Source organism: Ammospiza caudacuta, chromosome 24, assembly GCF_027887145.1.
Source record: "Ammospiza caudacuta isolate bAmmCau1 chromosome 24, bAmmCau1.pri, whole genome shotgun sequence".
Taxonomy (NCBI): domain Eukaryota; kingdom Metazoa; phylum Chordata; class Aves; order Passeriformes; family Passerellidae; genus Ammospiza; species Ammospiza caudacuta.
In genome coordinates this window covers 4,562,336-4,578,294 of record NC_080616.1, presented here as the reverse complement: position 1 = coordinate 4,578,294, position 15,959 = coordinate 4,562,336, and the positions used below count along the sequence as shown (strand labels likewise).

At 51.2% G+C, this 15,959-nt stretch overlaps 1 protein-coding gene across 1 annotated transcript in view; it reads right to left on the bottom strand.

The window, feature by feature from the left end:
• SYT6 (synaptotagmin 6) overlaps window positions 1-15,688 on the bottom strand; it is a 34,504-nt gene extending 18,816 nt beyond the window's left edge. The window contains exon 1 of the mRNA XM_058819432.1: window positions 15,535-15,688. Within this exon, the coding sequence (XP_058675415.1) occupies window positions 15,535-15,688 (154 nt within the window). The remainder of the gene's footprint in view (window positions 1-15,534) is intronic.
• Between the last annotated feature and the right edge of the window lie 271 nt (window positions 15,689-15,959).

Below are 15,959 nucleotides of genomic sequence, written 5' to 3'. Positions count from 1 at the left end.
CTTTCTCAAAAATACCTGGTATTGAAAATGCTACGCTTTAAATGTCCTTTAACTTACAAGAAACTGTAAAAACATAATTCTTCACCTAACAGAAAATGCTCTGGGGCCAGAGGCTGCTTTGGTTTCCCTGGAATGAGTGGAGGTAAGGCCAGTTCCCCCAAAATGACACCTGAGCACAGGGGAAGAACGAGCTCCTTGGTTGATATTATCCCCCTTTTTCAAGGTTTGGATCCAAGATTTGGGGAAGAGAGGGAAAATGTGCCTGCATCCAGCAGTGAGGAAGGGCTCTGTCTAATGCAGGAACAGCTCAGATCCCAACTGCTCACAAGGGAGGCTCACATCATCATTCTGAGCAATGTCCCACCTGGGGAAAAACACGACAAGAAATATGGTTTTGTTCTGTTTCCCTCTTAAAAATTCACAGTTATTTGCCACTTTGTTATCAGGTAAGAGCTGTGGTACAAGCGCAGAGCAGCTCCAGCCATTCCTCACCCCAGTCCTGTGGAACTCAGTGCTGCTCCCTCATCCTCACCCAGTTCCCATGGGAGACATGGGAGAAACTGGAAAATTGGTATTATTACAGCTTGTAATTGAAAAGATAAAGCTTAAAAGAAGGAGGTTACAAACACAAATTAACATGGCTGTTTTCCAGCCTGGCTCCCTCTGGGAGAAAGCACTGCTTCCCCGAGGAACCTTCGGCTGGAAAATGCTTTGGCTGCAGGGCAGCAGTGACAGAGCTCCCTCAGAGCAATGAGGAGCAGGGAAGGGATGAACATGGACACTGACAGGATTCACCCCTGGAAGCGCTCAAAGCCAGGCCAAGACTTTGAGCAACATGGTCTGGCATGAGGTGTCCCTACCCATGGCAGGGATTAGGGGCCAGATGATCTTTAAGGTTCATTCCAACCCCTCAATGTTCCATGATTCTGTGATCTACCTGCTTGAGCTGGTATGTTTAGGATAAGCCATTGAGCTTATATATTTATTATATACCTATTTTATATCCCACTAGTTACCACCACCACAGAAAAGTCCTGAAGCTGACAGCAATGGGGACACCAAGAGCACAAACAAGACTGGATTCCCTCAATGTCACCCAAGACTGATCCCTTTTCTCCTTTGACTTGATTTCTTGTTTTTACTGGTTTTGTAACATCCAAACCCCTTGCTACTGAACCACACCAAAAAGCTCAAACCTGCAACATTTCCAAGGTCACTGCTTCTTACTGCCTTTAAATCAAAGACAAACGGCCCAGGGCAGGACAAAGAATCAATGGTTTACAGTTTAAAACTGTGATGCTAAAAGCAAACTGAGGAAAGGGCAAACACTCCTTGGTTAATCCAACCCTTCCCACCATGGATCACAGAGCAGCTCCTCAGCAGAACCCCCGTTTTGTTTCATTCTGGATGGGAGCTAATGAAGAGATATGGTCCAACAGCCTTTCAGCTTGATGTCCCTGCTGACTTCCTAATGCCTAAACTGAGTTACCAAAGGGGATAATTAGTGAAAGTCCAACCCAAAAGCGATTAATAATATGACAAAGTCATGATTAGAGCAGTCTATTAACTGCAAGACAATAGTGGTCTAATTGTGGCAACATTGACTTTTACTGCTGTGAAGTAGCTTGTGCTGTCATTAAAGAGATTCATGGATAACTCCGAGTTTAATGTGCAGAGTTATATTTAATATCCCAAGATGTAATTTAGCTTTCCTTCCACCCACTCCCCACAGAGAAAACACAACATGTTTGATGGCTCTCTCAGCACTCCAGCAGCCATTACTCATTCCAGCTACCTGTTGCATTTAAACAAAGTTGGAATGGCACAAGTGGAAGTTGGAGAGGCTGGAAATTCTCTGTGAGGTGCAGTGTGGGACTGGGGTGATGCCACCAGCCCCCAGGACTTGGCTATCCCCTTCCTCTCTTGTCACCTGTGAGGGCACAGATATTTCCTCAGGCTCTGGACCCCCTCACCAAGGCAGTGGGGACATTGACCTGACCTTCTGCCACCTTCTGCCAGACACAGCCACCAGCCTGACCCTGCCAAGAGCCCAGGGACATCTTCCTTGTCACAGGTTCTTCCTCCTAAGCTCTCTGGTGGTTCATGGAAAATCTGGGCATCAGGGAGAGTTTGGGATCACTTCAGCCGTAAGAGCAGCTCCTGGCTGTTCTGACCTGCAGCCTGAGGCATGGAACATCCTCCCACAGCCAATGCCCCTGGAAGGGCAGCTCCAGGAGGTGGCAGAACCCAGAGCAGGGTGATGGTGATCACCTCACTCTCACTGGCTGGATTACTGCCTCCCCACACAGCAAACATCACTCACAGCAGCCCAGCAGATACTTGCAGGCTTCTCTGTCCATTTTCTGCTCGTTTTTTCTCTTGCAGGAGTGTTTGTGAGGATATATTGTTCTGCTTCTGCAGGGCTTTGCAGGGAGCACGCTCTCAAGTGATGGATTGGTACAAGAGGTGCTGCTGGAGGAGAGCAGCAGCTCTGGGGCTACAAGAGACCACGTGAGGCTCCCACCAACTGCTGATCTCATTTTCTCTCAATTGAGGAGCATCAGAAATGTAAATCTGATTAGCTGAGGGCTGGAAATTGGGCACGGGGGGCTGTGGTGGGTCTCAGAGGTGAGGGCAGGAGGGAGCACTGGGCAGCAGCTGCAGAGGAGGAGGAAGGGTTCCATTAAACCCCAGCCAGTGAGATGTTCATTTAGCAAAGCTGCTCAGCTTTGGAGGAGGGAATGGGGACTGGATGGAACAGAAATCAAATATTAGAACCCCACAGCAGCACCACAGAGACAAGAGGGAATGTCCCCTGAGCAAACCCTGAGGGGCAGCAGGGAGGGCAGCAGCAAGCAGAGCCCTTTGCAACAGGGATTCTGGAAAGGCAGCTGGCTGCCTGATAAATCCTGGGATGCTGCACTGGGGAAGAGGTGAGCTGCAGTGCAGCAGTCCTCAGCCAGCTCCTCATCCCCCTCCAAGCCTGCCATGGCCTCGGGAATGGTGGCAGAGCCAATGGTACAGATCAGACTGTCCCTGTCACCCCCACAGCAGCAGGCTCTGTGTCCCCAGAGCTCACAGGGGGAGCACAGGGCAGGGCAGTGACAGGGAAGCACTGCAAGCCCACTCAGATTGTCCCTTTTTGCTGGGGTTGTGTCCAGTGTTTCAGTCCCCTACTGATGGCTTTGTTGCCACATTTCAGGCCCCCTCGCCACCATTTGGCCGCCATTTGAAACTTCATCAAGTTCTTGATTTGCTGGTGGTGTTCTCCAGGCAGGCAGGCAGGCAGGAGCTACAGGAATATGCCCTGAAATATTCCTGAGCTAGACGAGTCATTAGGAGCTGTCACTTCAAAGTCTGGCTGCCGTCAATTGGCTCTTCACAGGCAGCCTGGCAGCAGGAGCTGCTGCTCCAGCAGCAGAGCTGGGTCCTGGAGAGGGGGAAATATTCCATCAGCCTCTCAGCAGATGTTAAAGAGCCAGGTCAGGACACGATTCTGCGTGGGGCAGAGCTCCTGCTGCCCCTCAGATGTTTGTCACATGCTGTGGGAGGTGGGGAGGGCTGCAGAGCCCCCCTGCAGCAGCACACTGAGCCCATGGATCACTGTGGGCCCCAGGGTCACTAACAGGGCCCCTGGATCACTGTGGGTCCCAGGGTCACTAACATGGCTTTTTAGGCCCTCACAGCTTCTGCTGGCAGCAGCAGGAGCAGGTGGCAGCTGTGGAGACTGTGCTCAGAGCAGCCAGAGCTGTTACACCCCACTCAGAGCAGGCAGAGCTGCTCAGGCTCCCTCAGGGCCCAGGGCCCAGCCGAGGGCAGTGCAGCACCCCAGAGTCTGGGAGAGGGAAAGGAAATCACAGCAGTGCCTGGCACCGTGACCCATCCAGAACAAAGCACAGAATCACAGAATTATAGAATGTCCTGAGCTGGAGGGGACCCACAAGGATCATCCAGTCCAACTCTTGGGCCTGTACAAACAGCCCAAAACCCCACCCTGGGCATCTCTGGAGTGCTGTTCAAAAACTCCTGGAGCTCTGGCAGCCTCAGGGCTGCGCCCATTCCCTGGGCAGCCTGGGCAGTGCCCAGCACCCTCTGGGGAAGAACCTTTCCCTGATTTCCACCCCTGGCACAGCTCCAGCCCTTCCCTCATGTCCTGTCCCTGCTCACAAACCAGGTTGTTTTATTCTCTTGGTAGTTAAAGTATGAAACCACTGATTGTTCCTCTCATTTGGCACAATGGTATGAAACAACCAGGGAGACCTTGACAGACCCTCCCAGCACAATCCCAGCACCACAGGACAGGTTTCTCCAGGTGAAGGCAGCCAGTCCCAGCTGCTCTGGACATGGCCAAGCCTTGTTTTGCTTTTCCATGCCAGCCACAAGTAATTCCACAGAAGACAGCACAGGGAGTGGGACTGAAAACAAGTTCTCACAGTTTGCTGAGCACTTGGTCACTCAGCTCATCACACAAAGCTCAGTGGCAAAGGCTTCTCTTAAAGCAGAGGGCTGGGAATGCTCAGGAGGGGGATGTTCTGAGAGGAGACATTCATAAAATCATGGAATGGTTTGGGTTGGAAGGCACTTTAAAGCTCATCTCCTTCCCCCTCCTGCCATGGGCAGGGACACCTTCCACCTTCCATGTTGCTCCAAGCCCCATCCAGCCAGAGTCTCCCTGGCAGCTAAAATGAGATTTTTCCTGTTGCTGTGCTTCCCCAGTGCTTGGACACTGAGTCCTGCACTATCAGCTCCCACCAGCTTCCTCCTGCCAGCACAGGCTCCCCAGGAACCCTGAGAGAGAGAGAGCCTCCTCATCTCCTGCACACACCCAGCCATGAAATGGATCCTGGGAAGGTCAGGACAGGAATGCTCCAAGTGGCTGTGCCAAAGTTTCAGTCAGACAGCAAGAAAACTTCTTAAAAATTAATTTGCTGCTACCACAGGGTTCCTGCCATGCAAGAGCTTATCAGAATGCAAACTATAAGCTTCAAAGGGGAGGATGAATCAGAAGCTATTTTGAGAGTAATTATATAAGACTATAAAACTCAAACCATCTCATTATTGCACGTTGAGGATGGAGACAACCCTTCATATGGAGACCTCACAGGGATCCAAGGGTTTCCAGTGGCTGATCCGTGGCCAGGAGCAAAGAGCAGCCTCATCCCTCCCAGCCAGGCAGAACTTGCTTCACTGAGCAAGGCCAGGGCTTTCCTCAGCATTGGCTGTGATTCTTGTGGGGATTTGATTCTGCAGCTGGGAAATGAGCTGGAACAGGAGGCAACTTCATCCAAAGTGTTTTACTTTAACTGATGCATAATTTAGAATATCCTGAGTTGGAAGGGACCCACAAGGATCATTCAGTCCATCTCCTGCCCTGCAGAGACACCCTAAAATCCCATCCTGGGCATCCCTGGAGTGATGGCCAAACTCTCCTGGAGCGCTGGCAGCCTCAGGGCTGTGCCCATTCCCTTCACCCTCTGGGGGAGAACTTTTCCTGAAATCCAACCTAAACTCCCTGGCACAGCTCCACCCTTCCCTTGGGTGCTGTCAGTGGTCACAGAGAGCAGAGATTTCTCTGAGAATTCTCTGTCCTGGATAGCAGCTCCCAGCTCGTTAGTGCAAATACTTGCAAATTCCCCAATTTTATAAACTCCAAGTTATAATGAAGGAGAAAATGCTCAAACCATAAATCTGCACATGGAATAAAGTTCTATTCCAGCATCCCCAGCTACAGCCTGAGGCTTTCCCATGTCACCCTGGAGCCTGGGGCACCTCAGGCTGGTTGAGGATGAGCTCCTGGGACATCCCTGAGCTGTCATCTGCATTGTGCAAGCAGAAAAGAGAGGTTTTTTTATCCTTGTCTACATATCCAGGCTGCAGCTGAAGCTCCTGCTGTGTGTTATAGATACATATTACAATATTGGCTTTTTTGCAAATATTAGAATGGATTTTATATGTGTGATGTTAAAGTAACTTTGTTATAAAGATGTAGTTTTTGTTTCTGTTGTTAATTAAGCTTAGTGGAATAGCTGAGGTAAGTGTGCTTGTGTTAAAATGACTGCTTGGATGGGATAACACCCAATGCACACAGGATGAGGACACATGTACAGATCTGCCAACTATGTCTGAAGGCAGTGAGGACCAAGGCCCAAAAACTGGAGGTGATAAGAATGGACTAAAACCACAACCAAAAAAATACACATGCTCTGAAAAGGCAGAACCAAAGAAGAGATATGCTGAACAATTCTTGGAGCATGTAAATTAGTTTGGGGAAAAGTTTACTATGCATAAGAGTCTATGAATATGCAACAGGCTGATGTAAGAGTAAAGGTATTTAAGGGGTGTCCTCAAAGATAACGGGGTGCCAACCCTAATAACCTTTGCTCTATGGTCCTCATTTCCTATTGTCCTTTATCAAACTTTTTACATTTTCACAGGAGAGTGAGGGTGTTTTTCCTGTGTGTCTTGGCCCAGAGGAGGCAGCACAGAGATGTGAGTGATGCCAGTGCTGTCCCCATCCCCTCTGCACCCCATCCCTGGTTGGGGACTGTCACACCTCATGGGCTGATTAAAGGAGTGCATTAAACAGAGAAAAGACACTGTCCCACCCTTTGTCCCCTGGTGCTCTTCAGTTCATGGTTTGATCCTTCCTTCACCAGGGAACAGACAGCAAATTCTCTCAGACATGGAGTGGGAGTTTAAAAAACAGAGGGAAATCTGAACAGAATAATTCAGAGGGACACATCAAAGGTGATTTTCAAATGCAGAGTCAACTGTGAGGACTTCATGTCCCTATGTGAATATGTAACAAAACAAAAAAGAAAAAAAATCAACACTTACAAATCACAGAATCCCTAAGGCTGGAAAATGCCTCTAAGATCATTGAGTCCAACCAAATGGAAGTGCAGAATACACCAAAGAAAGGGATGTGAGGTCAGATGAGAGTTTATTGGCCTGGAGCTTGTGCTTTTCCCACTGAAACAGAATGGACGAAGAGTTAATTGCCCTAAAAAAAGGCAAAAATCCTGAATAGCTGATGAGCACTGCGTGGCTCTCTGGGCAGGAGGAGCCTCCAGCATGGCAGAGGCTATGAAACCCCAGAGAAGCTGCATGTCTGCAGGGCTGCAGCTCCAAACCTGAGTATCCAACAGCCCAGATTCCCTCCTAGGTCCTGACTCTGCCCATGGACAGCCCTCAGCCCATCCTCATCCTCAGCTTCATCTCCCCAGATGGACCTAGAGACAAAACTCCCCTCTCCCACCATCACGAGCCACAAACCCCACTGGTGACTGTGGTGCTGAGAGACACCAGGGACAAGAACTGACCCCCAGAGAAGTGGCTGGGCTTGAGGAGACCCCTCACAGGCTCCTGAAGACAAAAAATGTTGGTTTTCAGCCATTATTGACCGATTTGGGCTTTCCCTCCAGGCTGCAGATTTGTCACTGAAACTTCTGCTGGCATGTGCAACCCAAAGGGGAACTTTGTGCTGTCAGAAACGCAGCGTTTCTGTTATCAAAAGTGACAAAAAAAGAGGAAAAAAAACTTTTCCAAGCCGAAGGAAACATTCCCTGGTGATTTATGTCACTTTGTGACTTAATCAGCTGCTCTCTAGAGCATTATAAATGTGATAGGAAGAGTTGTCATTGCTTTCTGCCTAACTGATGACAAGCTAATGAACTATTATAAGCCACAGTGAATGCAATTATGGCACAAGGCTGTGTGCTAATCCCATGACATTTTATCACAATATGCTGTAGCAACATCTGTAAACAACCCAGTGGTGCTGAACACACACAGTGGCCAGGGCTGGGGTTAAATCCCTGCTGAGCATCCTCATCCCCTGGGCTGTGACCCTGTGTGCCAGGGCAGCCTGGCAGAGGCTGCTCAGCACAGGGAAAGCCTCTGATCCAGAGCTGGAGCTGAGCAGAGCCAGGCAGAGAGGAAACCACGGGAATCCAGACACTTCTGGGATGCAGAAATCCAACTGCGCTTCAGGATGCAAAACGGAACGAGTGAAAGCTTTTCACTCTCTCTCCCTCTCCCTTGAGCAACCAAAAAACCCTAGAACTTGAAATTTCCTTTTAGAAAACTTGATCAAAGCTGTGTCTGCTGTGAGACACCAGGCTCAGCAGTGCCTCTGTGCCCAGACTCTCCACCCTGGAGCTGCCACCTCGCTGCCCCTCACTGCCTGCAGTGGGATCCAATTTTGGGGAAAAGCTTCCCCTGGTCTCCCTCTCAGACCCCATTTTGGCTCAAAACCCCACTAAAACCAGGCTGCCTTGAAAAGATCTCAGAGTAAAGCTTGGCAGGCAGCAGAACTGGGATCTCTCCTCATCCCAGTGCTGGAAGTCTCTCACACTGGGATCCAGGCTCCACAAGAGGACACAGTCTGGGGACCCCAAAATCCATGACCAGGGTGGGCAGAAGACCCCAAGCATGGGACAAGGCATCCTCAGAGCTTTCCTGAGTGCTCCCTGCCCAGGATACAGAGCCCCCCCAGCACCAGAGGCTCCTTGAGCTCTTGAGACATTCTGGATGCATTTATTGTCTGGACCTGCCCCATGGGACACCCAGAACTGGAGGTGCAGGATTCTTCCAGAACTGCCCAGGTGCTGCACAGGCTGGGTGATGCCCACCCAGCCTGGTGCCCTGGAGCTGCCAACTGGAGCCACCTAAACCCAAAACAGCCCCACAAACCCACAGCAGTCCCTCTTCCTCTGTGCCTCTAAACCAGCAGAGTATGGGCAGAGCAGCACTGGCACACCCAGAGCTGGGCTCAGATGGAGCAGCCAGGAAGGACTGACCTGCCTGGAGCCCCCACAGGGTACAGGGACCCTGCACTGAAGTGCAGAGGTTTGGAACAGAGCATCTCTTTGTTCAAGCTGCCCTGAGTGAGGAGGGCTCTGCTCCTGCCATCAGCAGCTGCTGCTGCTGCTTCCATTAGCTTGGAGCAAAGACAGGAATCTTGAACCCCTCCAATGTGCTGCAGTGAGCTGGGCTGCCTGATCCTACTCATTGATTAAATGGATTCTGAGATGTCCTTTTCCAACAGCTCCAACCACTCCATCCCCTGCAGCTCACAATTCTTTCAGCACAAGCATTTTGACCAGAGCTCAGATTCAGAGCTGGGATCAAACAACTCCAAGTAAACGCTCACCAGCCTCCAGGAGATGAAGTGCTGCATCTGGAGAGAGAAACTGAGGAGTGAATGACACAACTGTATTCATTTCTTTGCAGCAGCTACAAACGCACAGAAAAATCAGATTATTACAACACCAGGGGCTAGAATTCCTGGGCAATCATTACTCCAAATGGTCCAGGGCAGTGTGCCTCAAGGATGGTTTGGAGAGGGTTGGTGTGAAGGGAGCTCCTGGCATGCTGCCTTCAGGCTTCGCTGCACAGTTTGCTGTGATGTTGCCAAACATGAACCTGCTACAGCACAACAAACTGAACTAAACACAGAGACGCCCTCAGTCAGCAGCTGCGGCTCTGCCGCGCGCAGGGCTCCCCGCAGGAGAACTTTCTTCTTTCCCCCAGGCAGGGAAAATGTACATTTAATAGCCAATCACTCCAAAAATCTCCTCCCTGACCCTCCAGGATGCCATTTTGCAAGGTACAAATATAATTAAAAACAATACACGGCAGAGGGGCTTAATTGGATCTCTCCCCAACAACTGCCAGGGTGATTGCTCTGTCAGGGAGTCCGCTGGATGGAAACACTCCCAGACAAGATCCCTGATTTTCCACCACGCAGATGGGAAGAGGAAATATAGATTGTTGTCTTTGAAAGAGAAACAGCAAATATTAAAGGTAGAAAAAGCTGCCTAACCAAGATGAGATGGAAACCGGGGGTCCTGAGAAGGAATATTTGATTGTAGCTGGAAATGTGAGCAGTGAGAAGAAACGGTGATGAAAAACAAGGGTGGCTGAGGCTATAGTTAAATAAAACAATTGGATCAGACACCAGCCCCGTTCTGGGTCTGGTTTATCCCTGCACAATGAACACACACATGGGAGAGGATCTGGCTGCCAGGAGCACACACAGCGAGTGCAGCAACTCCAGCACAGCCAGGATGCCAAGCAACAAACACCTGCAAACCCAGAAACACCAAGCACCTTCCCGGAGACATCCCAAAAAACCGCGGGGAAGCTCGGGCTGAGCCCTGGTTTGAACCAGCTCAAAGCACACGAGAATTCTGAGAGCAGGGGAAAAATGTTTCAACAGCAAAGGCGTTTAGCTGAAATTATTTTCATTGAAATTATGAAAACATGCTTTATATCATGAAAAGAAAAAAGCAAAGAATGATTAAAGTAAGTTGAGAAATGTGGACTCACCAGAGCGGCGGCAGCTCCTCAGCGCGGTCCCTGCTCGCGCATCAATTAGCGGCGGCAGCGATCCCGCTGCTGTTTCTATGGAGTTGGGGATGCTGAGCCCTGACTATGCATGAGGCTGCTGCAGCTGCATGGGAGCAGCTCCGGGTCCGCACGCATCACAAACAGCAGCAGCCTCCCTGCTCTGCCTCGGGAATGAAGCAAGAAGCAGCAATTAGGCGGCTGCAAAGCTGCGCCTATGCAGAGAGGGGCTCGCGGAACACGCACACTCCACTCAGCTCCAGAGGGGCTTTTTTATTTGCCAGGACCATCACAGAGCATAGCCAGAGGCAGCTGGAGAGCCACGGATCCGCACACAATACACGAGCAGAGACACATGTCTGGAGACAGGAGATTTAATCTGGTTTTTCCTCGATTTACTCGGCCGGTTTCAACCTTATTTCAACACAGTTTTACAAACCTTCCTCTGGCAGCAAGGTTTGAATCTGATACCTCCAAGATCCCAGCCTGGTTTAGTTGGGCTAAAGAGGAAATTTGCTGCACATAGCTCTGGCTGGCTCTTTTCTGGGAGGAAAGGCAAGATCCATTTTGCAAGTGCATTACTCTGTGATAAAAATGATATTTGCCCCAGGGAGCTGCTCCTCACATGCTGGGCCTGTGGAAACTCAGGCTTCAGTGATTAATATTAGCTTTGTCTGGGTGGCTTGGAGCATGTTTGCTGTTATATTGACTTAAAATACACTTGAATGGCGATTCAGAAAAGTGTGTTATTGTGCCTAGTGAGTAAATTCAAGACATGCCCATATTTCACAGGTAGTGGCTGAAGGCATCCCATAACCATGAATGAGGGTGTCATCAGTTCTCCCATTAGTCAAGCTAATCTATCAGGGGATAGGTGGTTTTTTTCCCCCCAGAAAATACTCCAGAGCCAATTTCTCAATAAAAAAATGATCTTTCTGCACCAACGTTCCTGCCATGAAAAATCCTTTATTGCCCAGAAATTCCCCCTTTTCCCTGCCTGCAGCAAGAGCACTTCTGTGCTTGGTTTAACATTTTAATAGTCTTTGCCAAGTGCCAGGAGGGTGTTCAGCGCTGTACAAGCTGTACTGCCTGCACCAGGACCTTCAAAAAGAGCAGTTCACACAAGGGGCAAAGCAGTAAATGTGCTCTGAATTATGGGGGGTTGGACACAGGCGAGCTGACACTGTGTGCTGGGATTTTCAGGAGGTCTCTCTGACCCTGTGCCTTCCCCAGCTGTCCTGTTCCCTCCTCTCACTCCAGCATTCTCCTCCTGCAGCTGGAAAGCACAGGAGCATTTTGCTGGGGTGGATCAGTGTGTGAAGGAGGGTTTGAGGAGGGTTTGAGGAAGGGTCTCACCATGCTGAGGTGAGCAGGGTCTGCTAGGGACAATCTGAAGCCCCTCTGCACATCTGCCTCCTGCCCTGGCTCCACTGGGCAGCAAAGCTTTGTACAAATGGATCGCTAAGGCAAAACAAACCCAACTTAGGTTGTTTAAAGAAAGCCTCAGCACAGAAGTGCTGAAGGTAGAAATCAAACCCAGAGGCTTTCTCCTGGATGTGCTTTGATCCCAGGATAAATTCCTTCCTGTACCAGGGCACTGTCCTTTAAAGCAACATCACCAGATGCTGGCTCCAGCCCAGAATCATGGAATCTCAGACTGGTTTGGGTGGGAAGGAGCTTGAAGATCATCCAGTGCCACCCCTGCCATGGCAGGGGCACCTTGCACTGTCCCAGGGTGCTCCAAGCCCCATCCAGCCTGGCCTCGGGCACTGCCAGGGATCCAGGGGCAGCCACAGCTGCTCTGTGCAGTGCCAGGGCCTTGCCGCCCTTCTCAGGGAGGAATTCTTTCCCAATATCCCATCAAAACCCACTCTCTTCAGTAACTCTCATCAGCCCTGCAGGATCATTTCAGAAGGAGTCAAACTCCCCCTTTCCCCCACAGGATCTCCTGATGGCAGCCTCTGTCCCAGGCAGGCTCTGTGAACCAGGGGGAGCAGGACCCAGCTCAGGGGGGCTCAGAGCAGCCTGTGGGGAACCACAGAACCTCCTGAGCTGGGACAGACCCAGCAGAACCACTGAAACCCAGCTCTTGGGTCTCCACAGCACCCTGTGGGGAACCATAGAACCTCCTGAGCTGGGAGAGACCCAGCAGAACCACTGAAATCTGGCTCTTGGGTCTCCACAGCACCCTGTGTCCCAAAGAAGCTGCTGCAGCTCCACTCCCATGGGCAGAGAGGATGGGAAGAGGGGACACATCACTGTCCCCACAGCCCTGTGGGGTCCTGACTCCCCTGCCCCACAGCCACCACAAACCCTCTCAGCTACACCCAAGAGCTCTCCCTGCCCCTCCAGGGCACAGAAGGGATGAGCCCATTCCCTCAAGGGCCATCACCTGTGGTAAATGCTGTCCCCACAGCCCGGGTGACACTGGCAGCCGAGGCCTGGCAGGGAAGAGAGCGATCAGATGGAGGCAGCTCCGGGGGAGGACGGGAGACAGGCACAACAAAGGGATGCTGCAGCTCGCTCCATCTCGGGCCAGCCAGGAGCTCAGCTCTATTCCTGAAACTGCCACGGGCCCAACTGCAGGGAGAGCTCCCCCTCACAGTCCCCTGACAGCAGCACCAAAACCTTCCCCAGCCAAACTCCTCATTTTTCTGACAGGTTTGGCTGCGGGCGAGGCAGCAGCCTGCAATCCTCCCTCCTCTGTTGGGTGTGCACAGAGAAATGCTGCAGCTCAGCTGCTCTTGTTGGCTGTGAGGAGGAGATTCAGCTGTTACATAACCAGGGAGTAGAGGTGCATCCACTCCATCCACAGCAGCCCTTTCAGCCACTCAGTCCAGAATGGTTGATAAAAAAAAATTAAATCACCGCACAAAAACTTACTCTTACATAAACTCTACAGGAATATTTTTATATTCACAGGTTTTTTCCACTCTTGGGCACAGCTCAAGAAGGCTGATGATACCTGGCTCCACACATTCCCTGAGGATACTGCTCCCCATCCACACATGAAACAGCAGAAAAGACCAAGCTGCCCCTGTGCTGAGCTGTGCAGGAGCAGCCTGGCTCCAGCTTTGGCAGTGCTTCCTTCTACCTGAACTCCAGCAGGATGTTCCACAAGCCAAACTGATCCAGCCAGCAGTTAATAGATTTATCCAGGAGGCAACAAACTGCCTGAGAAGCCAGAGACTCCATGTGAAGATGACAAATAAGGCCAGTTTGACTCCAGCAAATTTGGTGTTTGGCTGCTGGGGCTGTGCTGCCTGCATGGGGACACTCCAGCAGGAGCCAGGGCTCCTCTGCCCTGCTCCTGACACAGCACCTGCCTGGTGCCATCTGCTCACCTCCACACAGCCCCACCTTCCCCTGCCTGCCTTTGTGAGCACAGGTTTGCTGGGTCTGAACTCGGGACCGCAGCCAGCCCAGAGCAAATCTGCTCCACGTGAGACTTGAGGATAAAATGGACAAGGCATCAATGCAGATAATTAGATAAACATCCAGACATTGATGGGGAAGGCATGGTACTTCGGTGAGTGTTAGTAAACACTTGATGCAAATAGATTTTTTCCCCCTTGCTGGAGCAGCTTTACAGCCAGTAACAGAGAAATATTGGTGCATGTCAGGCCCAAACTGTGTCCTCTGTGCTGTCTAGACATAAAAATGGGCCCAGTCGTGCAGAGCAGAGACAACAGCCCCGGCTGCTCGTGCAGCCAGCCCAGCACAGCTCGCCTGGGGCACAGGGCTGAGCACAGCTCAGAGCACACAGACATCCCCCTGCCAAAGGCAGATGATGATGATGATGTGATCCTGACATGAACACGAGGTCCTGGACAGGCTGCACAAACAAATGCAGATCTGTCATATCAGGGTGGACAGAACAAGAGCAGCGCGGAGTATTTCTGCTGCAGAGTCAGGAAAATGTTAATTCTGGTGCAAGGTAAAGAATTCCAAATTGATGCAATAAGTTTGCAAGCTGTTTGCTCTGTTTGCAATGGCTGCACAGACACAACCAGCCATGGTAAGAGGCCTCCAGAACAGGCAGGTATAAAACAAACTCATTTAAAGAGGAGAATTAAGTTACAGGCAAAGTGGGCTGTGGAAGGAGGGTTTGCCTGGAGCTATCAGCAAAGCTGTGCTGGAAGCACCACTGCAAACCAAGGGCTGGCAGAACCCTGGTGCCCTGTGCCCTGGGGGTGCCAGCTGCACCCCAGCACGAGATCCTGGCAGAGAGGGGCAGGAGAGAGGGAGGAAAGGTGACACAGAAAGCCTGGGACAGGGATTGATGGGCAGCTGTGCTGCACAGTTGCTCAGCAGAGGAGGAGAGTTTGTGAAAACTCATGGTGTAAAAAACACTGTGAAATCTATTTGATTTACAGATCACTGACTACAGGAACCTCAGAAGAAGCCCTCTATGAAAATGTTGGAATATACAAACAACTTTGAGCAGGTTACCAATACTTCTAAAAGCTACAAGATTTTGGGTTTTCCTTCTCAGCACATGAGCCTGGGTTCCAACTGCCCCTGCCAATGTCTTCTGAAGTGACAGCAGGAGATCTCTGGGGTGAGCAGCTGTGAGAGCAGGTGTAGGGACAATTCCCCACTTTGCAAACAGAGCTGCCCCTTTGCTCCTGGAGCAGAATTCCTGCTCCTGACTCATCCCTGGCACACCAAAGTCCCTCCCTAGCTCTACAGCCTGACCAGGAGCAACTCAGGCAATTCTCAGGGAAGGTAGAACACACACATGAAAGTACACCAAGATCCATTACTGATGAACAGAAATCCATGCAATCCATGAGATTCCCTCCATTTCTCAAACACCAATCAGTTCCTGCCATCTCAGTGGCTTCAGTAGGTTTTTACTGCTTTTTGTTGGTTTGGTTTTGTTTCATACAGGACAGGAGCGTGTTTTTGAAAAAGGAACTTTCACAGGAACTTTATCTTGGCAACTTTATCCCAGCTGTCCCCCTGTGCAGCCATCCCGTTCCACATCAACAGGTGAGGCAGGACTTGACCCAAAACTTCACCATGGAACATGTGGAAAGGGGAGAAACCCTCCCAGAGGGGTTCCAGGACCAATCCCTGGGTCCAACACGGGGCTCCCAAACATTTTCCTCCCCTGTAGGGGATGGATGTCCCTCCTGCCTTCCACGAGCACCCTCCAGCAGACGGGAGCAGGGGCCGTACCTGGCTCGGAGATAATCAGGCTCTGGTCAGAAGGCAGCAGGAGGAACTCCCTGCAGGTGTCCAGGTCCAAGCTGGGCAGGCTTTTCTTCTGGCACAGCTCGGTGAGGATGCTGATGGCCCTGCGACAGCGGCCATCCTCCCTGGGAGCGCTCATCGCCCCGTCCGCATCCTCCGCTCCCTCTGCTCTCTAGGAAACCCTCAGCAGGAGCACAGGCTGGGCTTGGGGCTCAGCACAGGAGCAGCTTCACTCCACTTCCATCCTCTGCCGGGGCAGCACCTGCTGGGACACCCCGAGCTGCCCCAGGGCCGCTGCTCGGAGCTGGAGCCCGCAGCCCCCGGCGCTCCCGGTGCCTCATCGCCTCTGAGATCACAGCTCTGTTTACTGCCAAGGCTGCTCCAGACAAAGAACCTCCTACCAAACTCAG